The 24,636-nt window shown below is 38.2% G+C and overlaps 1 protein-coding gene across 1 annotated transcript; it reads left to right on the top strand.

Moving 5' to 3' along the window:
• Positions 1–118: 118 nt before the first annotated feature.
• On the top strand, positions 119–12,007 carry GASK1B (golgi associated kinase 1B). The gene is made up of 4 exons (XM_066549065.1): positions 119–1,115; positions 8,058–8,272; positions 11,274–11,500; positions 11,800–12,007. The coding sequence occupies exons 1-4, from the start codon at positions 119–121 to the stop codon at positions 12,005–12,007; spliced, it is 1,647 nt and encodes a 548-aa protein (XP_066405162.1).
• The last annotated feature ends 12,629 nt before the right edge of the window (positions 12,008–24,636 follow it).

The raw sequence follows: 24,636 nt of genomic DNA, 5'->3' as shown, positions 1-24,636 counted from the left end.
GGCATATCAGTAGCCTCTGTCCATCACCCATGCTGGAAGCTACTTGGAAAAGGAGAAATAGAAATTGGGGAAGAGAAATAATGCATCATCATCCTGGCTGGGATGTACAGAAGACTTTATGCTGTTTTCATCATGTGGATTCACTAGAGAAATGACCCCTTTTGATCAGCCAAGTAAAATCAAAAACTTGTTTATTTGCTGCCTGTGGCACTCACGGCTGCTGAGGCTCTGGACTTGCAGGCGCCCGAGGACAAGGAGGAATCTGCTCGTGGGCACTGCCTGTGTGATCTACCTGGGATTTCTTGTCAGCCAAGTGGGTCATGTTTTACCGCAGCACAAAGGAGGACATCAAAAGATCAGTTCCAGGAGTCTCCAAGATGCAGCTCAAACTCCTTTTCTGGGCATCCCACTGGATGGCACCCTGTCACCACCCAATTTCCAGGAACCCCAGCTTGGTAGCAATGGGACCTTGCTGCCACCCAATGTAGTTTATATCACCCTGCGGTCCAAGCGCAGCAAGCCCGCCAACATCAGAGGCACAGTGAAGCCAAAACGCAGGAAGAAAAATGCAATCCCTTTGTCCTATGGGCAGCACTTTCCAAAAGCCACTTTTATGGGCTGGGAAGAGGCCTTTGCCCAACAGCCAGGGCGGGCCACACCTGCCACCGGCACCAAGGGAGCAGCGATCCCTCTGGAGGCAAGAAAGTACCAACTGGATGAACACGGGCATAAAGGAATGGCTATCAGGGAGAGAGGTCACCAGAGACCTGGGAGGATTTCTGGAGCTATAAAGGCACAGCTCCAGCCTGAGGAAAGCAATATCAGGATTTATAGTGAGAGCCCTCCCTCATGGATGAGCAAAGATGACATCCTAAACATGCGCATGCTGGCAGACTCTCCCATAGAGAGCATTCAAGAAGTTCCTTCACAAAAAGCAGTGCTGGCAGTATTTGCAAGAGGTCCCAGCACTACAGGAACTGCTTGTAATCAGGGACACTGTGGAATTGTCAAAAGACCTCTGGACATGAGTGAGGTGTTTGCCTTTCATTTGGACAGGATCTTGGGGCTAAACAGGAGCTTACCTTCTGTAAGCAGGAGATCAGAGTTCTTCCAAGGTAACACATTTGTGTGGTTTTCAGCATCTGCAGGTGGGGTGCAGAGGTTTCCTTCCCGCTTGGTGTTAGCCATGGGGCAGCAGCAGCCACCCCCTTTAACTCCTGTGAGCCTGAGCACTAACCCCATTGTTACAGGGAAATAAAGCCAGTGTATGTGTGTGACTTCTGCAGTCCAGTTATTCTGTCCAGAGGATGAATTCCCCAAAGTTTGCTTCAAATATGATAGAGTTGCTGAGGGCAGTAAGAGTTTCCTAACACGAGTCTGGAACAAGAAAAAAGAGAAGGAGCAATCAGTAGATTGCATGACATTGTACAGACTGCCTGAAGTGAAACTGGTGAGATTCCAGAATCTCTGTGATTCAATGGGTATTTCTTATTTTTAAAAATATACTTCTCATCTTTTAGAATAGACTTTAATAAAATACTATTGGAACTTTTCACAAAAGTTCATCTCTCAGGTGGTAGGAATGGGGTCAGATAATCTACTCAGAGAGGTAGGGAACCTGCTTGCAGAAGCTTGAATCTTCTTTCATGGCACTAATCCTCTTGGGAACTGAAAATTTTTAAAAAGTGCTTCCCTTTCTTCCGTTAAAACCCAAACAAACTACATTTCAGTGAATTTGGCTGTACCTTTTGAGGTTCAGTACCTACATATATACAGATATCTATTATCTAAAGAAACACACATAGTAAATACCTCAATATGCCTATTGCATGATTAGTATAGAGTTTCCAATTAAAAAGTTGATTTTTAGCCTTTAGTGAAATTAAAGGTAGAATTCAGACATGTAATGTGAGCTAGAAGTCTGCTTTAAAATTGCTACCTTCTTAAATATGTCTTCAGCATAAGCCCTATTTTTGTACGATCACAAATCCAAAAGGACTATATTGCATTTTAGTGAATCATTGCAAAAGTAGCTAGCTATGTTTTTGCTGTTCATTTCTTGCTTTGAAATCAGCTTATACCAAATAGTTTTAGATCAGTCTGCATTTCTTAAAAAGAAAAGTAATGCTAGAAAGATTTTTTAAAATCTGTCAGCAGGAAGACAACCTCGTGATTTCCAGTGTCTTCCTTCTTTGTAAACCTTCCCTTTGGCAGCCTGTACAACAATGGGAATGAAGCTCTAGGAACAACAGTTTGGAGGCTTCTGAATATTATTCATACTTGCAGAGCATGGAAGATACATTATGCCCATTTTATTTTTAGGAACAAGATCTATTGCTATAGAGCTGTCATAAGGCATTAAGGCAGTTCGGATGGGGGAACTCTGCACAGTGTGGCTGCAGAGATGACAGACTGCAAACCTCAGAAAACTGCTATTAGGCTAATTGTGCATTGTGCTGCTCAGTGTCTGTCACCTTACAGTATGTTTTGGACTGTCTGGGACAGAGTGTGTCATTCTGCTCTCTAATTTTCTTTTCCTCATAACTGGCTAAGTTCCTATTGCAAGAGGAGTGTTGCTAGGTGATGAGAAGAGAAATAACACTATTTTGGTCTCACTTCATTTTTTCCAGCTAAAGGCTGAACAGAGCATTTGGAACAGTGACTGTACCTTGTCTCTCATGATTTCTTTAGCCTGGAAATATGCTGGAACTCAGATGCCTTATAACTACTTAAGCTCTTTACTATTTATGTGCTTGTGTCTGGCATAATGTGAAAATATTTGTGGTAGGAAAATGAGCAAAAATATAATTCCTAAAAATAATATTAGTAATTAGCTCACTGAAATGACCTAGATATGTTAAGATAGGTGAGCACTGTAAAGTTTTTTACAGAGTGGCTTGTGTGAATCAATTATTCACATGGGAAAGCAAGCAATGCAGGATTAGAGACTGCATGTGTGTATGAATATACATTATTTCTATGCACATTTCTCTCTCCCTGACACATCCCTTTAGCTTGCCTCAGTTGTGATGTGATCCAACAAGACATGTTTGATGTAGCATTAAAATCTTAAAAAATGGGCTTTTCAAAACTGTCATTCATTTTGTCAAAAGCAGTTTCAAAGAACTGCTTAGTAAATCCCTGTACAGTTTCTATTTCCCTTATTCCCACAGATCTGACACTGACTTTTTTTAAAGTCTAGCAAAATACTGTATTTAAGTTCCCCGTCTGCTGCCCTCACCTTCCCTTGTTAACTGTAAACCCTTTTAAGTGTTAACTGAATTTTTTTGCGGCTTGTCTAATTTTTCCATCATCCATCCTGGATGGAAAAATCAGGTATGGTAACTCTTTCTCTCATACTTTTACAATGAATTGACTGAATATAAAAAGCCTGAGTAGTATAGGTATCTGAGCTGGGCGTAGAAGTCTAAAAGAGCATGATTTTGTGCATACACAAGCAGTCATTCATTACTTCCATTGCTACCTACAAGATGTTAAAAATATCTCCTATTAAAGAGGAAGGACAATCCTGTAAAACACCAGGAAATAATAATAAAATTTTGTCTATTGTGGAATAAATGAAGGCTGACCCTTATGTGTCTGAGTTATAGGATGGTCACATTAATACTAAGCACTAAGGTACTTCATTAATACTAAGCACTAAGGTACTTCATTATTTCATAACCTTAACCTGAGGAGTATGAGACATAAGTGACCTTGCTTGGTGTTGCAGCCCTACCTTAATGACCCTTGCACAGGAGCTAAGTCAAATGCATGTGTGGCCTCCAGCTCAGTAACTGCATTTGCAGGCTGGGAGAGTGGCAGTATTTTTTAGGCTTGAGCTACAGCTGGAGTTTATGGGCTGGGGCAGGCTGGCTTCTCTGTCTGAGCTGACAGCTGTAAGGATAGTGCTCTGGCTCCTTGGATAGTAGCAGTGAGGCTTCGATGGCTTTTGGTACAATAGCTGTTGCTATGCAGTTTTGTTGCATCTCTTGCTGAGGGACTGAACTACTGTGTGCTGAGGGCTGCTTCTCCTCCCCTCTGGTTTTCTGATATTCTGAGTCTGACTAAACTGAGAATAATAAGCATTGGTGTACTCAATCCACTATTTGTCCAGAACCCCTTTTTCCCTCAAACTTGCAAGAAACTCTTCCTTTGAGTAACAACTTTCATGGTTGGTTTAATTCAAATAGATGAATGAGATGATAGCTCCACTGGTTGCACTTGTTTTGCTTTACTGGCCTCTGCATGACTCTAAAACATGTCCCATTTTTTTTCTGTGTTATATCCTCTCCTATCAGCCTGCTCTTGCCATCCCATCTTAAATTATGCAATATTAATCATCAATGTCAGGGCAAAGAATAAAAACCTAACACTGCTTTATGCATTCAGAGTGCTCTAAAATACTTTCACATAGTGCTGTACCTCTCAAAGGGGTATGAGAGGCATATTTCCAGTATTCTGTTGGGTAGAGAAGTTAATGTACAAGCAATAATGCAGTCCATAGTCTAGAGAGCAACTAATGCACATTTCATGCATTCCTTAATGCTGACATCCATATGAGCACAGGACAGAACATTGCAATAAGGTGCATAGGGAAGAAAGAAAAATAAATGTCCCAACTTCTCTCTGCTTTCTGCTTCTGTTCCCTATATTTTCCCTAAAAACTTAAACCCTCAAAATTATTCTCTGTATGCTGGTCCCTCTCATTTTCCACACTAAATTATCCTTTCTTGCTAATACATGGAAAACTGAACTCTTCTTGTAAATGTGGCAGTGGTGAGATGTACTGCCTTAGAGTGAACAATGGTGAGTTTGAGAAAGGGCTTGAACTAGCTCATGAAAGATTTTCTGGTTTTACCTTTGATCTTCTGGGCATGTTTGAAAATATTTTCTTTTGAGGAAGTTAGAAAAAGTGCTGTAGCTATAAGTCAGAGCACATGAGGAGAGAAATGTTTGCAAGAGCAAAATGTGGTTCCTAACCACGTGAAGTTCAGAAGCATGCAGTTTATTTTCAAAGTGATGTGGGGTGTGGAAATCTAAGGTGATGCCTGTGTTGAAGAAGCTATGCAGTGGTACGTCAGCGAGCGGCACATGAAGCAGTTGGAGTACCTTGAGGTGGTCTAATCTCAACAGCCTGAGGTTTCATCTGTGTTAGCTTTTTCAACTTAGCCAAGACATTTTTAGAAATGTTCAAAATGTTTAGAAATGTTTAAAAATGTGTATGAATAACTAGGAGGTTTCAGCACGAGTTTTGAAAAATCTTTCCCATACAATTTTGAAGATTGCCTTTGGACAGTTAAGTAGGTATATAGATCTAAAATGGCAGATAAAAATAAAATTAACCCAATCAGCTCTGGATGAGATTCAGTGCAGTGCAGCTGCAGCAACAGAAAAGCAGTACCCCTCTGTGTTAATATGTAAAGCCGACTAGGAAAGAAGCACATACAGAATACACTGGACTTTTTCTGAAATGTGCTTCACCTTTCCAGTTGTGGCTGTAGGTCTCTTCACTGTTAAGGCAACTTCAGCCCAATTCTAATGAGGTTTGAATCAGAAAAACTCCACTGATTTGATTGAGGTCGTGTCAATTCATGCAGCTGTAAATCAGACCCCTTATCTGCTTTAATTCAGCATCTTCATGTTTTTCCTGTAAGTGTCAAAAATTTGAGTCACTGCTCTTTACTGAAGCTGCTGTTTCATATTCCTGTAATCCAATTTATATTACAGAGTTGAAAGATTTTTTTTTTGGATCATCTTTTCTGCTCCCATTTCCTTTTAAATGCAAACATTTCCTGTATTTAACCTTAGTCTTTTAAAAATGTTTTTGTATCTTAATGGAAACTGGCATGATATTATTCATAGTTTTCAAGTATTTATATTACTATTGTTTATCATGTCCTTTTTGGGTAGACAGGAGATGTTTATGAAAACTGTTTATGTATTTGATTTGTGGAAGAATTCATGAATAGTTACATAAGTTGTTACTGGAGATACAAAAATAATAGATCGGATGATCAGATTTGGTCCTGATGAAAGCTGTCCTTCTGTCTTTTATTTTTTTTTTTGTGAGACTTCCCAGTGCTTAGATAGACTGTCTCCAAACTTTCTTGGAAAAGAAACTATCTCATAGCTGATCTAACCTGGGTAAATTCATCTACAGTGTAGGTGATAGAGCCAGAGAGAGAGAGAGATGGAGAAATGGGTAGGATTTCCCGAACAGGTTACCTAAATACTTATTCAGACACCTCAGTAGAGGAGAAGCCTGATTTTCAGGAATGCTCAGCTCATTTTTTCAGTGGAGGAGAGTGTGGAACATGGTGCTGATAAAGGTAATACTGATCATAAATAAAGAGTGATTGATGTTCCTAATGGAAAGGCACATTCTGTGTTTCTAAGGAAACACTGGGCAACTGGAAGGGAAGTCAAAGAGCTGGTGGTTGGGTTGGCTTGGCTTTGGAAGGACAACCTTGTATGTGCAAGCCATGGCAGAGAGAAGATCAGGTACATTCTGGTTTGGAAAGGAGCTGGATTTTCTATTGGGCTGTATTGCATGCGGGGCCGGTCTGTCATGCTTGTTTGGTGAATGGGAGATGGAACTTTGCACATGTTTCAGAGCTAGGTACAGGCAAAGATAATTTCTTATCTGTTGTTTTACAACAGTCAGCATCCTCTGAACAAGTTGCTTTTTGATTCAGCTGTGTGGAGATAGTTTTTCACAGTCCTGGCTGCTTACAAATGGAGCATTGACATTGGCAGCTTTTACCCTGCTGTTGGCACTGACACCTGTTTTCCATGGGCTATTTTCTGTCTGGTTTGCTTCTGAAGAAGGTGGCCTGGACCTCTTGCCTTCATGTGTTTCTAAAAGCTTTTTTGCAAATCTGTCTCTGTCTTCCTGGGCATGTGGAAGACAAAGAGACAATTTAGGCTGCACTTAAATATGCAATAAATTGTGCAATAGTGTAGACTAAGTTCAATGAACTTCAAGATAAATATGAATAATTTTAAAGCTTTATATGTGTTTCAACACTTTTTAGTAAACAGCGGTTAAGCTTTGCAGTTAAATGGTTCTTCCTCTCTGTACTAAGACATATTTTGATCTTCTGTCTATACACCCTAAAATATAAAGGATTTCTTTGTTTTAATATGTACAAGCTGAGGTCAGTCCTGGGTCCTTAGCAGTTCAGCAGCAGTAGCATTGCATCAGGAATAAAAGGAGAATTTTGTAATAAAATAGATCTATCTGTTCCTTGATGCTGTGTGAAATAAATTTATCAGTTTTGTACTGGAGAAGCTAATTTTAAATTCTTTGATGAGGTTTATTCTCACAGTGAAGCTGAACACTAGAAGTCACCAAAGAGAAGTCCTCTGTATTTGTTTCAGGGAAGAGAAGAATATTCTTTGCACAGAAGAACTAAAGAATTTGGCTAAAATATCTGCTATACAAAACAGATCTCATATCTAGATAAAAAGCCCAAATTTGTGAAGTTGTTTATTCATGCTATGCTTACATTCACTAGTATTCTCATATATCCTTTCAGAGCTGTGGAGTAATACATTATAGGTTTAAAGTACTAAAAATAACAAAATAAATCCACTTTGAGTATGGGATTTGTGGTGTCTCTATGTCCATTATGCAAAGAAAACCCCCTTTGACATAAGTTTCCAGCTCTTGAAAATCAGCAGTTCACTGCAATCAGAAGGAAATTACATTGTTGATTCACAGTGGCATTGGAGGCTTTTAACCTACCTAGACACTTTTTAATACTTTGGTTTAGTATATGATTTTGTACATTAGTCTCTTGCTTCAAACAAAGAAAGTCTTCCATACACTGAAGACATTTATGCCTATGTTTCCAGTCCTGCAGTGGCTGGTTATGGATGTAGGATAAGACTACATTAACCAAAGAATGTCAAGATATTAGTCCTTGGCTGGTTCTCCTTCCAGATCTGTAAAATGGTACAATTACTAATGCTTAGGCAATGTCTAAAGAAGAATCAAATAAAACTGATAGTATTGCACTTATAATAATGGTATTTTGTTTCCCTTTTTTCAGGTGGTCAGGCCTGTCCTGTTATTCTCTGGGATTCCTCACTGAGTCCAACAGATAATAGTACCCATTCTTCAGTGAGGTTAACCTGGGGACAATATCAGCAGCTATTGAAGAAGAAATGCTGGCAGAATGGTAAAGTTCCCAAAGCTGAGTGGGGCTGTACTGAAATTCATCATCATGAATGGTCCAAGATGGCACTCTTTGATTTTCTGTTGCAGGTAAAATATTTACTGAACACAACTATTCGCCTCATAAGTCATGTGATCAAACATAGGACTTTGAGAAATAGTAATTTTAGTGTGTTTAATTTTTTTTTAAATAGGAAAGAGAGGTATTTGCATAGTTTGAAATTATTTCTGGTCATTTCTTAGGATTAAAATATCCAAAATGCAGCCTATAATTAGGCAGGAAACCTAACTGACTCATTTCTTTTTAAAGAGGAAGCAAAGGCTTTTGCCTTGATTTATTTCATATTGAGTCAGGTATACTGTTTCTCCTTCACTCCTTGTTTCTCCAAACAGAGATCTTGACTGTGTTCACAACTGTAAATCTCTGTTTACTCTGTGGTCCTTCCTGCACCTCCCCAGCCCCAAGAGGTGACTGAAGTGGTTTTGGTGAGCTGCAATCAGGAGCAAGGTAACAGTTGTAGTGGATAATTTTTTCTTTTAAAAAAAAAAAACAAAACCCTAGACAGTGACTTAGTAAAGAAGGAGTAGAACAGTGACTGATGAATGATAAATCTGCTGTTCTATTATTCAGAAGGAGGGGTTGGTTAAAATAAGATACAACAGGATTGCACTTCACATGACAGGAGACAAATTACTCTTGTACTAATAGCTGGTATCAGAGGGATTTATATCTCCTGTTGCCTACCAGACAAGAACATGCATTCCAGAAAGTGAGTGAAAGTGACTCTCATAGTTCTTAAAGATTACAGTTTTATCTGTGTGCTCTCAAAGTTTATCAGCAGCAGAATATGAAAATTTGAAAACAAAAAAAAAAGCCAAGAAATGTTTTAGTATTAAGAAAAATAATAGCTGTGCTTCATGAGTCATTCAGAAATAAAGAATAATGGTGAAGAGTATTCTCTGTTATGCATAATTCCTTCAGAAGAATAGGTTTGGCACTTCTAATAGATCTTCCTAATCTCTGGTTTCAAATGTTGTACAACATAGGAGCAGGATATAAAATGCTTATAGTTGACCTTTACTTGCCTCCTGCAAGAACTCAAGCAAAATGGATTCTTTAATTTTGGGGGTTTGGACCTCTTATGTGCATAAATATATGACAGAAGATTCTGCCAAACTATATGCATCAGTTCCAGAGTGTTCCATCATTATATCTTAGCACTGAAATGTGCAAGATATTGTGAAGAGGCTGGCTGTAAGAACAAGATTTCCTTGTCTATTTAATGCATGCAGAGAAGTGCAAAGGAATGGGGTCTATACATCAAAGCAGTCTTTCTAGAAGGACTCTGCTTTACTTTTTTACCTTTGGATGGATTGAATAAGAGATCCCAGGAGAGAGAACACTGGAAGCAAGAGGGGTTCTACAGCCTTCAGATAATGAATGCTGCTCATGAAAGGAGAAAGAAGAAGAGAAGTCTGTTCCTTTCCTCAGGATTTTGATGTTTGGAAAGAAACACTGTCAACAATACAACTAGAAATAGAACTACGTATAAAAAACCCCAAACAAAATCAAAACAAACCCAATTCTCAGACTTTCATTTGATTAAAGAGGTGACCTTTTTATTTCAACATGCAACAAAATTCTGCATAGGATGGGGTCCTAATTTTGCTGGGAAGTTACAACAATAAAATTGTAATTTTAGAAGGCTTATGTGAACAGTAATGCTTTTATGCTTAGAGCAGTTTGAAGAATTAACAGTAAACAACAAAGGACAGAACAAATGATTGAACTTTGATGAGCCACTCATCAAGTCTTATATGCACCAGACCAGTGCATAGAAGTGCACTGTGCACAGACCAGTGCACTCTCCAAACTCCTGTTAGCAGGAGCAGGTCTCCTGTCTGGGAAGATGAGCTGGAGCCAAAGGCAGCTCCAGGACAGGCAGGGTCAGCAGCAGGAGAGGCAGGCCAGCAGGAAGGATGGTGAAAGCCACAGGCCCCATTTGTAGCCCTGTGAGCATCAGGCATAGAAAAGAAAGCTCCAGGACTGACAGGCAGGAATCTCAACCAACAACCCAGGAACAAGCAGCACAAAACACCCCCCACATCCCCTCCTCTACAGGACTCAGAGGGGGAGTTAAAGGGGGCCTGAGCTTAAAGGGGGCTCCTGTGCCCAGGGGCAAAGTTCAAGGTGAAGGCTTTTAAGGGCAATCCAGGCAAATTTGTGTGATCAGGGCTGTAGCAATGTTGAATATTTACTCTCATCTACTCTCAAGGGGTAGCAGCACTTTCCAGGAGTGATTTATCCTTCCTATATTAGATGGTTATCCTAAAATGGGCATTCATTGCTCTGAATGTGCCTTGTTCTTGTCACTGTTCATGAAAGGGAACAGAAACGACCAAGTCAAAAGAGATGCCTAACATTTACACCACCAAAATTAGTCCAGATTTGTGTATTCTTTCCATCTAAGTGCTGTGTGATGAATAATTGAGGTTTTGCATGGGAAAAAATAGTTTAGACCATCATGTCATAAAAGTGTATACCACAGGGAGGCTGCTCTGTGGTTATAAATACACTGTTCTTACAGTGTAAGAACAATTTTATAGCTTTTGATGGTTTTTTGTGCCCCTCACTGATCTTTTCAGTTATTTTGCATACTGTTAGCCTAATAGATCTCACAAAATAAAGATCATCCTCTATGTGTGTCAGACTCTGCTATTTTTATTGTTCTCCAGCACAGAAAATGTAAAAAAAAAAGAAAGCTTCTGACAAAGAAAATAGAATTGTATTCACCATCTTGTTATTCCAGTTACACAGTGGTATTGTTCCATTATTTTCAAAGAATTTCTACTGACATAATAGATCATGGCTATAAAATGGATAAAATACACAGTATGAGAAATTGCTTTTAGCAGTACCTGAGGTGTGAGGACCAGGTCTTCAATGCTGTTTCACTGTTTTTAATTACACTTGCTTGTCCTGAGCTTGCTTTCCTGTCAGCTGGGTTAGAGAGCAATGTCTTACAGTGACACTTTGCCCCAAGTACTTTGGTATTGTTTTCACTTGGCACTCTGCTCTACTTTGTTTTAGATCTATAATCGACTAGACAGAAATTGTTGTGGATTCAAACCTCTCAAGGAGGATTCCTGTATGCAGCAAGGACTGAAGCTGAAATGCAATGATCAGGATGCCGTTGACCTGACACACATCGTTCAGAGAAGGCATGACCAAAGGCACTTGGTCTTTATAGACAATAAGGGTTTCTTTGACAGAAATGAGGACAATCTTGACTTCAAAATACTACAAGGAATCAATGAGTAAGTTTTAAATTATCAATTTTGTAAAAGGATTAATAATTTCTTCCCAGTTTGAGTTTGAGAAACTAAGCTACTGGAATTGATATTATTGGCCCAAGACATTGACAGGATGTATCTAAAAATGTATGAGTAATCCCACAGCTGTAAAAGATACAATTAACATACATATGATTAGGCATGCGTGGACTTCCTTTGCTGAGTTGCAGCCTATATTCTTAGAATTGATTGCTAAACCACAACATAAATACTGCAATTCAGAGTAATGGCAAAACCTGATGAATTTCTTTGTGCTTTTCCAGATTCCCTGCATCTGCAGTTTCAGTGCTGAGGAGCCAGCGTTTACGTGAGAAGTTGCTCCAGTCTTTGTTCCTTGACAAAATATACTGGGAGAGCCAAGGAGGCAGAAAAGGAATTGAAAAGCTTATTGATGTAATAGAAAGGAGGTCCAAAATTCTTCTTACTTATATAAATGCACATGGAGCCAAAGTATTGCCCATGAATGAATGAATGAAACAGTCTTGTTTCCATCTGAAAGAAAGTCTTTAAAAATGTTTTATGGGGCAGAAACTCAGAAACTGACAGTAAAATTGATTTAATTCATAGCATTATTTTTTCCCAAACTTTCAAGTTTACTTTTAAATAAGAAATTTTACATGGTTAAAAGCAACATTTAAGTGTCAGCTGCACCTTAACACAGTGTAGTCTCTTCTATGTCACCAGTGAAATGAAAATAACCAAATGATAATATGCAGTAATATGGAGGTACCATGAACACTCTTTCTATTGAAGTGTTTGGAAATTAGCAGCAGGATTTTCAGTACATTAGGCTGGATTGCTCTTATTTCCCTCACTGAAGTCAGTAGATTTTATTGCGAGTTTAAATGGGAAAAGAGATGTGTAAGCACCTGATACATTGATGACACTAGCTGAAACATATATAGTACAGGAATTTGTTCTTTTATTAAGTATTCTAAAATGCCAACATTTCCAAGGGCTTCTTTTACTTTATTTCATTTTGATATTTTGGAATACGAGAACTAAATTCAACTCTTTTAGATGCAGGAGTTTTTGCACTGGACATGAGGGAATTTTAAAACAGAGTGAGGAGAACATGGCTTTAGCAGTAATGCTTGTTCTGACAAATACAGTTTTTACTTGTCCAGTATGGAGTACAATTCATCATGAGTCACTCATTGCAATGTATTTTTTTCAATGCAATTTCTTCTGATGTGGGGGTGAATGATCTGATATTTTCTGTTTAATGATTAACTGAGTATTTAAAACAAAAAAGCTTTATCTTTGTGTGAATATGCTGCTAACTAAGTACATGTTTTATTTTTGAAAAATCCTTGACAGTAGTTTTTGAGAATATTATCAAAAAGCAGAACTCCTAACTAGACTGTTGTTAAACCCAGCAGAGGAAATGTTTATTCCGTGTGCTCAGCTCCAGCCAGCAATTCAAGCTTGGGTTTCCATTAAGATTGACCACTATGGGGTGATGATTGTAACTGAGAACTTGCCCCAAGTGTTCTCACAAGTGTGGTTGTTAGGGAAGGTTCGATAAGTGCTTGAGATTTTTACCCTTGAAAAGCTCCAGAAAGTAAATATCAATTGACACAGCCTATCATCACATCCATCTTCTACCTGACTGTCTAGAAACACTCTTACCATCTTTCTAGAGAAATATCATCTTTTTGCCATGAGGTAATGGTAGAAGTTGGATGCTTTCACAGCTACTCTTGTCTTTATGTGTTGTAAAAATATATAGGGTGTGAAAGAATATTGAAAGTGCTTGTGTAATGTTATTAATGACAAATTAAAATGTCTCATGTCGCTGTTAATGTGGATGGGTGAATTTAATGTTTTAAATAACTACAGTTCCATTGAAGCTAAAATCAGTTTTCTTTCATAGTATCAGAAAACCAATTAACAATAATTGCATTACTAGAAGAAATAGATCTCATTATAGGCAGTGTTAGTAAAATTTTAAGACCTTAGTCAGCCAAATAATCTTTTATTTTATTTTGTCAGCAAAGGACAGTTCAATTTATTAAAACTTCCTAGAACTTAACTATTGCCTCAAGAGAATGTGTTTTAGAGTGCCTTGGACTTTTTAACACCAAGGTAGAATTTTACAGGATTTTGAATTCATCCCTTTCTTTAAAGTGTTGTTACTTATTAGCCAGATAACTTTCATCACAGAAACAAAAATATTGCTTTGGCTTGTACTGTGAACAGAGTCTAGAGAAATAAATAATCATCAGGATACATTTCACATGGAATTCCTGTTGCAGTGGATTTCACTCTGTGGTAGCCATCACAATCAGTTTGTCTCATTTTCTAGCCTGTCTCACAGGTTTCTCCCTGCTAGATACCTGTTCTAGCAATCAAATTTATAATCCCTCACTGCTGGGAGTGAGAGAAAGGCATGACTCTCAGCTGCACTGAACTTAGGAGAGGGCCCAGCAGAGTTGTGAATGTAGCTGATTATGACAAGGTCCCATGAGAACTTTTTCTTCTATCTTTAGAATGCACATCCTGATGCTGAGTCATTGCCCAGTTGTAATTTTTTTCCAGAATTGGCTCATTGCTGAAGAAGACAAGGAAGTCCATTATCTTTCCAGGCTGGATAATTTATTTTTTATGCTCATAACTTGATGCATTCTTCTCCATTTCTTCTGGACGTGGACTAGTGTTTCCTTGAGCATCATACATGCTTTTTTCTTTGCCTGGCAGTTCAGTGCCAGCTCTTAAAGCAGCAATACAATTGCCTTTGAAATTGCCCTGAAGCTGACTTGAACCAATGCCTTTCAGTAGTCCTGGACTCAAGAGAACTGAGTAGTCACAATGCTGTGCATTACTTAAAAATCTGACCAAGTATGAAAAGCGTAACTGTAAAAAGAAAAATTTCTGGAGACTTTCCAAGGGCAAAGAAATACTACCTATGCTGTGTTAGCATGCCATATTTCATGTACAAATACTCTTGTAGTCTTCAGGTAAGCCAGGAGACTGTGAAATTGGACAGTGCGACAGGATTGCAGGTTGCTTCTAGTTCTCTCATGTTGGTAACAAACTCCAGAAAGTGCTTTTTATCTTGCTTCTGTGGAGCTTGCTATGTAATTCAGTAATGCTAATAATGCAAAATATGATTGCAATAGCTCTTATGAATGCATACTAGCCAAGTTCTAGCATTTTTAAAAATAAAAATGAAGAATTCTGTATTTTTTGAGTGCATTTGCATAAATGATATAGTAAAAAATACAAAAGAAGCACTTTAAGTTTGTTTATTCTCTGCTACTACATTTAAGATACCTGCCTCAGTAACAGGGGTAAAGTTTATTGGAAAATTGGTTCACATCCTTTGGAAGTACCATGACTTTGGACTGACAGGAACTGCACTGTAGCTAAAGTAATATCAACTCAGAGGAAAAATCCAGAAGAAGCCTTATTCAACCTATAATGATTGATAGAAAGCCAAGAAACTGTGCTTCAGTCCTCTTTGCTGGGCCGTCTTCCATTTCTGGGCGTTTGGGATCAGACAAGGATTCGTGTTGCACATTACGTGGAAGGGTGTAACCAACAGCAACAGTGAAAACCTGTGGGTGGGAAAAGGCGATTATGTCATTCTTGAATCTGCCTGAAAGCCAGAACCACATGAAGTGGAATTACTAAGAAAGTCAGAAGAGTTTGCTCTCAAAAGAGTTTGAGATTTCATAACACTGGAAGACAGAGCTTAAAATAAGTAGCGCAGGCACAGATGCCTTAAAATTCCTTGGGAGCCTGCCAGCAAGTTAATAGTCTTAAATGTTCCAGAAGCTGAGGACATGAAAACTGGGGAGCACTGTGAGAGCAGTTTCTTTCTTTTCTTGTGTGGGTATTCTATATAACACCATATTAAAATAAATAAATAAATAAACAGATTAATTCTGTGGTTTCAAACTTACAAATGCAGATTCAGGGTACATTAAGGGACAAGGCTCCACAGCAAACCTGGGAACACTTTCATGCATATATGTGTATGCAGACACAAAAATACTTGTACATGTATTTATACTTTGGCTTTTTCTATAGAGTGGTCAATTTGGCTAATAAAGAGTGAGCTGTTTATATAATTTACTGTTTACATGAAGAATTGTATTTGTGAGCCTAAGTCCAATTTTTGGTATACACAAGTTGAAGTTTAAACAAAATAATAGATGAAACTTTTGTCCTCAAAGGATTAACTCTTCCTTTGCTAACACATTTATATTATCTTAAAAGTTTTTTACTGACAGTTGTAGAGTAAAACAGCAGTATGTATCTGTGCTAAACTTCCAGAGTGATATCAACTCAGATTTTTAAAAATGTTTTATACTAGATATTGAATTTACATTTTATTTTGGAATTTGTGAATTTTTAAAGTCTATTTGTACTTTAATCAGTAACAGTAACAGTATTTTCACAGGTAATGACTCATTTGAATCTCTGCTGCTATTGTCATGTAATATGTAGACATATCCAAAATAAAGAAATATCTGTATCAGATTTTCAGTTCAGATCTCTAAGTTCCAATAAAAGAACCCTAATACATATTATTATAATATGTGGATCATTAGTTACTGTTTAGAAAGAACTATGGCCTTGAAACTGCTTCTTCATAGAAACAATCCAAAACAGATCATAGGAATCTTTCTGTAGAAATATTTTCTAGCTATTTACTCATGAGACTTGCAACTCTTTCTCACTAAGCTGGTTCAGTGTAGCTGTGAATCTTCTGGTTACTACATCGTGGGTATTTGCTACCTTCTTTAGCCATTCTGACAATAGCCACTTACACAAACATTGAGCAGAAAAGGCCATGCTCATTTATAATGCCAGGACAGAAGCATTGGTCAATGACTTGTAAACTTTCCAACATGCCATGAGCAAACACAGGAATAGCAGAAAGACAGTGGACTCCATGTGGTATAGAGACTCACACAGAGTTAAAGTAGCCTAAAAACTTTTGGCGTCTGAAGTTTTTAGTTTTTGTCACGATCCAAGAGAGACTAATGGGAAACACAAAGATGCGGAAACATTTAAAACATTCTCTTTCCCACAAAAAATAGTTCATTTTATTGAAAGTATTATTTATTTTTGCACATTACTGCATGCTTCAGGTAAAATTCTGTCAGATACATTTGTGTAAATTAATTTCCATTTCACTGAATTATCCCATTTCCAGATAAAACAATTTAAGTCAGTTAGATTAATCTCTATTCTCAGAGGTTGGAGAACTGAACCGTCAGGTCAAAGTGAGGCCTTGGGAGAGTGACATATTAATATGGACAGTTTCCTGAAATATAGCATGAATATAGAACTTAGAATGTAAGTTCTCTAAACAATATCTGTGGTATCCAAGAAGGATCTACAAGTGTACTTTGAAGACTTTCAGCCTGTTCCACTTGTATTTCTGTGTGTCAGGACATTCAAAGAGGATTAGATAAATTCAAGGACAACAAGTTTATATATGGACTTTGTAAGAATTAGGTAAGGTTTTATCCTCTAACATTTCTGATACAACAATTCTGGGTGCTGGAGAATATAAGCGAAAGGGGCCACAGCCAATGCCCCAAGCTCATGTTCTCAGCTCACAGTCTGAGCTGTACTGTTGGGCTGAGTGGCATCAAGCAGGAAATTCCACATATCTTTATATTTGAAGGCTATTCATCCAGATGCAATATTGTAAGTTCTTCAGGCTTCCCCTTATAAATAAGAATATATAGAATTATCTTTGTGTGCAAGTATGGGGATGCTTGGGGTATTGTGAATCTGCTTTGTCTTTGATGAAAGAAGAGAAGGAAAACAGAGGGCAAACTTCTAATGCCTAAAGATAATTTTCCAAAAGCATTTCCATGGATTTTGTTCTTTTGGAAAAAACAAAATGAACAAAAATGCAGAAACTTTTTTTTTCCTTACTGTGATGCATTGTCCTTTCTATATTTGGCACTGGGTATACCAGTACCATTATGTGACTGAAATAAGTGGCTTTCTCTAAAAATTAGTTCAGTTTCAGTAGTTATTTCCTTTTTAGTCTTCTGCAGTACATTTAATTCTTATTTAATCATTTTGTTTCAGCATTCACTGTTCAGGAACATTATCTCTGTTTCCTTCCATGGAAAAGCTGGCATGGCATTCCATGGAGGTCTGTTAAGCTGTCCAAGCATGCCTTATCAGAGGTATTCTTCAGCTGGCTATGTGAAACACTTTGAGATTTGGATGGAATTTATTAACTGTGTGAAGTCCAGCCTTCTGAAGTGTGAGGATTATGCCTGATGGATGGTACAAGCTAGCAGTCCAATGTGCTCCTGTGCTCTGGGAATTCTGAAACAGCTGCAGGTCACACAACTTAATTTTCAGATGTAAGTGGACATATCTCATGCTTAAGACAGGGTCTTTCTGGTCATCTGGCTTTTTTTTCCCTACCTCAGGTCTCCCAAAATAGAAATATGCAGTCAAAAAGTAAAAGTGAGAACTGGCTGAAGCATACTCTGAATACAGCTGTGGCATAGTTGCGGTACAGCGGTGAAACCCAAACAAAAGCTAGACCTGCCTGATAAAAACATCGTCCTGAAGGAAGATGAAAGGATTCCTCCTGTTATATATGACAAGACTTAGCTTTAGAAGCCCTCATTATGTGAGGGATATCCCCCGAGGGGTATCTGGGGCTTTTGATCTATGATCAGGCCCAAAAGACTCTAGCAGCTCACTCCCCAAACTCCCATTCACTCATTCTACTACTGCTTTTCTTGATCACATGAACAATTCTTCCATCACAATTCACTGGCTTATAACATGAAGGTTTTTGAAATTAGATAGAAATTGAATTAGAATATGTTAGAATACCGAGTATATGCCTAAATTTTGTTGGTTCTTTCAATGTAATAGGCTTAACTTTTTCTTCCTCTGGAACTGAATCACTTACATGAAAAACTCTGAACACTACACCTGCACTTTTTATGTTACATCTGATCCCTACAAAATACAGATCTCTTTTGCAGCTGATCATTAACCAGGAATTTTTCTCTTGGTGATCTCTAACAATGCTAAGCATTGATACCAATAATTTCTCAGATTTCAACTACAAATGTGACATCTTTTTCCCTTACCAGATCTTTTTCTTCCATATAATGTTCCTGTTATTGCAGATATCACTGCTACTATCCAGAATTTCAGTTGCAGCTTGGATAGAAAAATGCTTGGAAGAACCTCCCAATTTATTTCTTTCGTATCATTATTAGACTGTACCCAGTTGAATTTTTGAAAAGCGGGCTTAGGTAAGAGAAGGATTCTTATGAGAAATGTCAGAAGCCTAGTCATTGGGTTTTTTTCTTCTCTTTAATAGTTTAGTGGAAGAATGTTAGACCTGTTATAATACAGGTAATCCACAAAGAATTGCTGGGTCCATCTTGACTGGTCACTATTGTGGCCCTCATTTCTCCTGCTGTGGGTTCTTTTTCTCCTGTGAGTTCCTTTTGTAGTCATTCAGTTCCTGCTGCACTTGTGATTGGGAGAGTTCCATTACAGGGTTTTTAGATGAGAAGACTTTGTGGCTTAAAAGGGAAGGGGAAATAAACCTGCCCTATTACATACACTAAATTCAGTATTCTGTTTTCTTAATAATCAGACTTGATGGAACTGTGTTGCAGTCCTGTTTCAGTGCTGTTCTGCCTTTCTCTGACCTTCTGCAGGACAGATACTCAGCTGGCTTGGTGTTTCTCCCAGACTCAATGCACTGCCAGCTGCTTGAGCCATTCCTTCAAAAGTTACTTTCTGTCTGAGCTCTGTGGCTCTTTCTGTCCAGCTGCGGGAGTCACTGCGCTTGGGATCACAGCTGGACCTGGTCTGATTGATGGGATTTGTACCCCATTGGGTAGTGCTGATAAGACTCTTGTACTTGCTGCTAGGAAGAGTGCAATACACCATCAAACTCTACACTGCAGTCACACTTGAATGCTTGCTTGGCTGTATCAGCATGAGCTAAGCCAGTAAGGCAACTCATGCGACAGAAGCGTTGATGTATTCTGAGAGCCGCCAAAGGTCAAAGAACAAAAGAGATTAAATCCCCATTAAAATCACAGCTTTCCACTTCATTTTGCCTTGTGTGCTTTTGTGTCCAAACTTGAACTTGAAATGCTAGTTTGCAAGTAGCTCTAATGTGCAAACACAGCTTTTGTCAATTTGTTAGTGTTTGTGTTGCGAAGCAAGAGACCTGAAAGCCAAAGAGCAACAGATTAAAGCTTATGCAGTGTCAACACCATACCGGGAAAGAATTCTTACCCTCTATCACAGTCTTATCAGAGCGATAATCTGCATGGCCACGAAGAGCTGACTCCTATTTTTTGTTACGCTGTTGGCTTAGTGCTAAGATTTCTTTCATTTTCTGCTGTTAGCTTTACTACCCAGTGTAGATATCCCTGGGCTTTCACAATTGCTCTCTTTCCTGCTAAGAAAACAAAACTTACATGTGTTTCAGTACTTCTTGGCAACCTGCCTCCCACATATAGTTTAGGGTCGAATTTTCTACCTATTTGATTTCCCTGATTTTAAGCATAGGTAATGGTATAATTAGCAAACAAAAAAAAGTAATTTTTTCTCTTGGTTTGGGGATAAGTCCTGCCAAAAACTGCGTAAATATGCATTATAAGAAGGGACTGCAGATCATCAGAAAAAAGCATACTTCAGAAGTGTAGGTCTGAAAATGTGGTTTGATACTCATTCAGTTTTGCAAAAATCACTTGTGGAGCTCAATATTGTGGCTATTCCACTTTTTAAGGACTGGATGAATGTTTAAGAAAATTATGAGAATCTCCTTGACCAGTTTTTTTTTTTATAAACTCCCACCCTCCCTGTCACTATATGTTGAGTAAAGCCTGGAAAAGTCCCGCATTTTGGATGACTTTCGCTGTGGGATCCAGATAAAGGGAGGCCATAATTTCTCACGTAGCTGTCTGCTTTCCTCCAGCCCCCATCTCTGGGGGCCACTCTTACAACTTCTTGGAGCCACAATAGGCTTGTGTTACAACACACTGTATGGTCAGCTTTGCTGGATTCCTTCCTTGTCATGCATATGTTTCAAGTCCTTACTCGTAATTAAGTCCCTACTTGCATTAGTGAAAGCAAAGGCTGCATTCTTTAAGGCTCACATCTGAGCCTCCAGTTCTAGGGAAACTTCTGCAATTGTTTCCTGTTTCTTACTTGGCAAACAGGTGTCACCAAGATCCATTCAAGCATTCTGGAGTGAACTCAATATGGATTATGCAATTTTCATATTTTTCAGTGGAGAAAAAACACTAGAATTCTCCAGAAAAAGACCCTTTTGGCCAAGTTTGCAGCTGTTAATTCCCAATGAAAATAGGTGATTTCCTCCATGTAGACATCCAGCTTTCACCATATTCTTCTGGCTAAATTAGGACATTGCCCAGTCGGAGTTGTGTTTTGTGGTGTGTCTCTCACATCGTGAGTCACAGGCAAAAAAGGGGCTAGCAAGATAGTTTGGAAAGAAGATGGCTAATGGAAGATTAGGTAATGGTGGGTTGTATCTAGGTTCTCTCTTAATTTACCCAGCTCCTCCCTAAACATTAGCAATGTTTAAATACACCCCTGGGCATGATTTCACAAAAAATGGAGACTTCAAATTATCCACATTAGTTCTTAATGTGTTCCTAACGGGGTTCTGGTTCTTATTTATGCTGGCAGTTATATAATAGAGAATTCTGTACAGTAAATTTAGTGTAAGGTGCTTCAGCATGTTAAATGAGCCCCAAATATATTCTATATTTGCTAAAATAAGTATCAACTTTTCAGAAGCACAGTAGATAACATTGCACTGCTAGATTAGGTGTGGTGTGACACATCTTTCCATTAGCTGCAGATACAAAATCTTGTATCTGGAGTTAATGGAAGGATGTGTCACAGAGATATCCTGTGAATGCTCTCCAAGGGTCTCGAAAGAACACATGAAAAATGAATATATTTTTATCCACATAGGAAGTTTTCACCAGTGAGGGATTTCTTACAAAAAGCATGTAGTGATGAAACAATGGAAAAAGCCTTCAAACTGAAAAAGAGTAGATTTAGATTAGATAATAGGAAGAAATTCTTCACTGTGAGAGTGGTGAGATACTGGAACAGGTTGCCCAGAGGAATTGTAGATGCCCCACCCGTAGAAGCATTCAAGGCCAGGTTGGATGGGGCTTTGATCAAGTTGGTCTGGAGCAAAGTGTCCCTGCCAATAGCAGGAGGGCTGGAACTAGATGATTTTTCAACCAAGTCATTCTATGGGTCTGTGAATCCAAGTGTTCTTCTACACATTTTGCAAATATAGTTCAGAGTAGTTTTTCATTTAAACCAATTTTGCAGCCTCCAATATAGAAGGATACGGTAAATTAGATATTGCAAATGTGGTTCACAAGGAAGGACATTAGTGCTTTCTAAAACATCTTTCACCTTTGAATTAATACAAATGTGTAGTATCATGAATTTTTGTCCATTTAAAGTTCTGTTCTTGTTCAGGTTTCATGATCAGTTCAAAAGCTACTAGCTTGGGTGCTACATTTTACACAATCCTGCAGTTTCAAATTGCAAATTAATATGGATCAATTATAGCAGAATATTTACATCAGAAAAGAAATCTTAAGGTAATTTCAGATCAACATGGATTTCCAGCTAAAACAGCATGTCTAAACTGTTTGGATGCAGCCATTTTATCTGGAGGTCATTCGTCATTTAAAATCTGGTGGAACATTCCCTGAAGACCTAATGGCAGCAGTCCCAGGGAATATGATAACCATTGGCTCAGGCTTCTCATAATGATGGTACACAGTCAGTTGAGAGTCAGGTTAATCTGTCTTCCCAGCATGGTGTGTTAGATCTATGATTTCCAAAATAGAAGATCATCAAGCACTTTGCTCCAAGGAGACAATCAAAATCAAAACACAAAAAAGAAAAATAAAGCAGCAAAATAAGTCTAAATATGATGGAAAAGATGAATAAATGAAACAGGCTTAAAACCAAGGAAGTTTTCTTGGAGAAAGCTCCATTTTGTGTGGGTGAGTTCTCTTATAATACACAGATGCTGGAAAACTTTAAACATTTGACATTTTCCAGTGTAGCCATATGAAAAACTACCCTCCTGCTTGTTACAGAATCTCTGCTGACAAAGTGTGTGCACATCACAATGCATTCTGAGAGGACAACTTCTTTTAATCACTGAGTGGGAGTCATTTCTGCCTGACACCATGGAGGAAAAGCTATCAAAGGATAGGACTGTGCATTGATTCTGATACTGCCTGCTCATAATACCTTTTTCTGGGCTCATTCATATAATTGGTTGTTTTCTTTTTTATTAAAGATGTAATATTAGATGCCACATAAAATTAATTAATTAGTTACAGAATTATGCAATCAAACAGTTCTTAAAATGGACATTCATTACATATAATTTTAGATATACTCTAGTAAAAGTATGATACACTGAGACAGTTGGCTTCCCTTTCAGCTGTCACTTTGATGATGTGATGGGTGATTTTAAACTCTAATTAGAAAATTTCACATGAACGTGATGTTACTATTGAAAAATATTTCCTAAAATGCTGTGAGTTACAGCTGACTTAGGATCTGATAGCAGCCTTGGAAGCCAGTCAATTGAGTGATGTACACTGCGTGACAATACAGCTTCAAATCAGCTTTGAAACTATCACAAGAGTATGTCCAGGTAAATACCTGCAGTTCCCGAAGCTGCAATCTAATTAGGTAGCTTTAATTTTCTTGAAAGTTTATGAAAATATTTTTATGAATTCTCTGAAGCATGGGAAGGAGTTACTAATTTTTGTCAGAGAGCATTAATCTTTAATTAGGCCATTCTGATTTGGAGCCAAGTCCTGGAAGGGGTGACACTTGCCAGCTGCTTGGCTCAGATGGGGGATGTTGGGCTGTGAAGCAAAGCCCCCAAGGGACCAGAAGGCTCTTAATGAAGCCCTGTGTGCTTCCACTGGCTCTTGTTAACACATATTTCCTTTTCATCTCCTACTTTTCTGTGGTTTCTTCTGTATCTCTACAGGCAGCTGCTTTCTTGTAGTGATAATTTTTTGTTGTAGCCCTGAGAGCAGACAAAAGTGTGTTTCAATAGTTAGCAATATCAGTGTTAGAGCCTAGCATCAGAGCTGTAGGCATTTTGTCTGTCAAGTAGTTTATCTGCACCTACACAGATCTACCTCCTGTTAAATGGGCCTGTTTCCTGGAGCTTGGATATAGTTCAGAACTTCAAATGTATGAAACTTCTCACACATCCAAGACATTTCAGTTACATATAAAAGAGCATTTAGGAAACATGATGGGTTGAAAAAGGCAGAGCACTCTAAAAATTACATGCATTCAGATGGTTTTTATTTGAGTCTTGGAAGAACTTGTTAACTTGGAAGGATTCAAATTCAGATTCAGTTTGCATGCAGAGTTTGTCTGAGATCTATCTTCAGGTTTTACAGAGTTATTGTTCTGTGTCATTTTCTTTCTGCCTGAAAGTAAGATGCAAGGAGTTAAAAAGCGAATTGCATATAAAAAGCATTGGCAGAAAGACCTAATTATATTGTGTGGGAATGGGTGTCCAGTTCAGGTACAAGTTGTCAGGTCTCTTGCACTTTAGATGCCCTGCATGTCTGTCTGCAAAGAGCTAGAGCACAGGTTTGTGAGTGTGTTAAGTCTCTAATTGAATATAATTTGGATTGCACTTTGGTTCACCTGGGAAAATGGTGTTTCTTGCCTGGTGTATTGACCTGTGATAGTAACTACATTCGAAATTGAAACAGAGCTATCATTGAATTACAATTGATTAGGGTTCTGCACCTGAAAATTTGCCTATATTTTCCAAGTGTATCAAGTAAAACCTCAAAAACTATCACCTATTTCTTTAAATTGCTTTGCTCAAAGATGAAGATGCCTAATACAATAAAGGGAGGCATACATTGGATACATAGACTTCTTTCTACATTCAAGTTGAACATTTACTTAGCCTCAATTCCTTAATCCAGGCTTGATCACACTTTCAACAAATAGAGAGAGATCTGGTGGGGGATGGAAATACATGTAATTTTGAGAATATAATTAGTGATGCCATTAAA

Source organism: Molothrus aeneus, chromosome 4 (assembly GCF_037042795.1).
Source record: "Molothrus aeneus isolate 106 chromosome 4, BPBGC_Maene_1.0, whole genome shotgun sequence".
NCBI lineage: Eukaryota > Metazoa > Chordata > Aves > Passeriformes > Icteridae > Molothrus > Molothrus aeneus.
Note: the sequence above shows the minus strand (reverse complement) of the source record. Positions and strands in the feature narration are given on the sequence as shown.

Coding starts and splice junctions, on each gene's coding strand:
- GASK1B (XM_066549065.1), top strand. CDS start 119: ATGCTGTTTTCATCATGTGGATTCACTAGAGAAATGACCCCTTTTGAT. Junction 1,116..8,057: donor GAGATCAGAGTTCTTCCAAG/GTAACACATTTG, acceptor CCCTTTTTTCAG/GTGGTCAGGCCTGTCCTGTT. Junction 11,501..11,799: donor ATACTACAAGGAATCAATGA/GTAAGTTTTAAA, acceptor GTGCTTTTCCAG/ATTCCCTGCATCTGCAGTTT.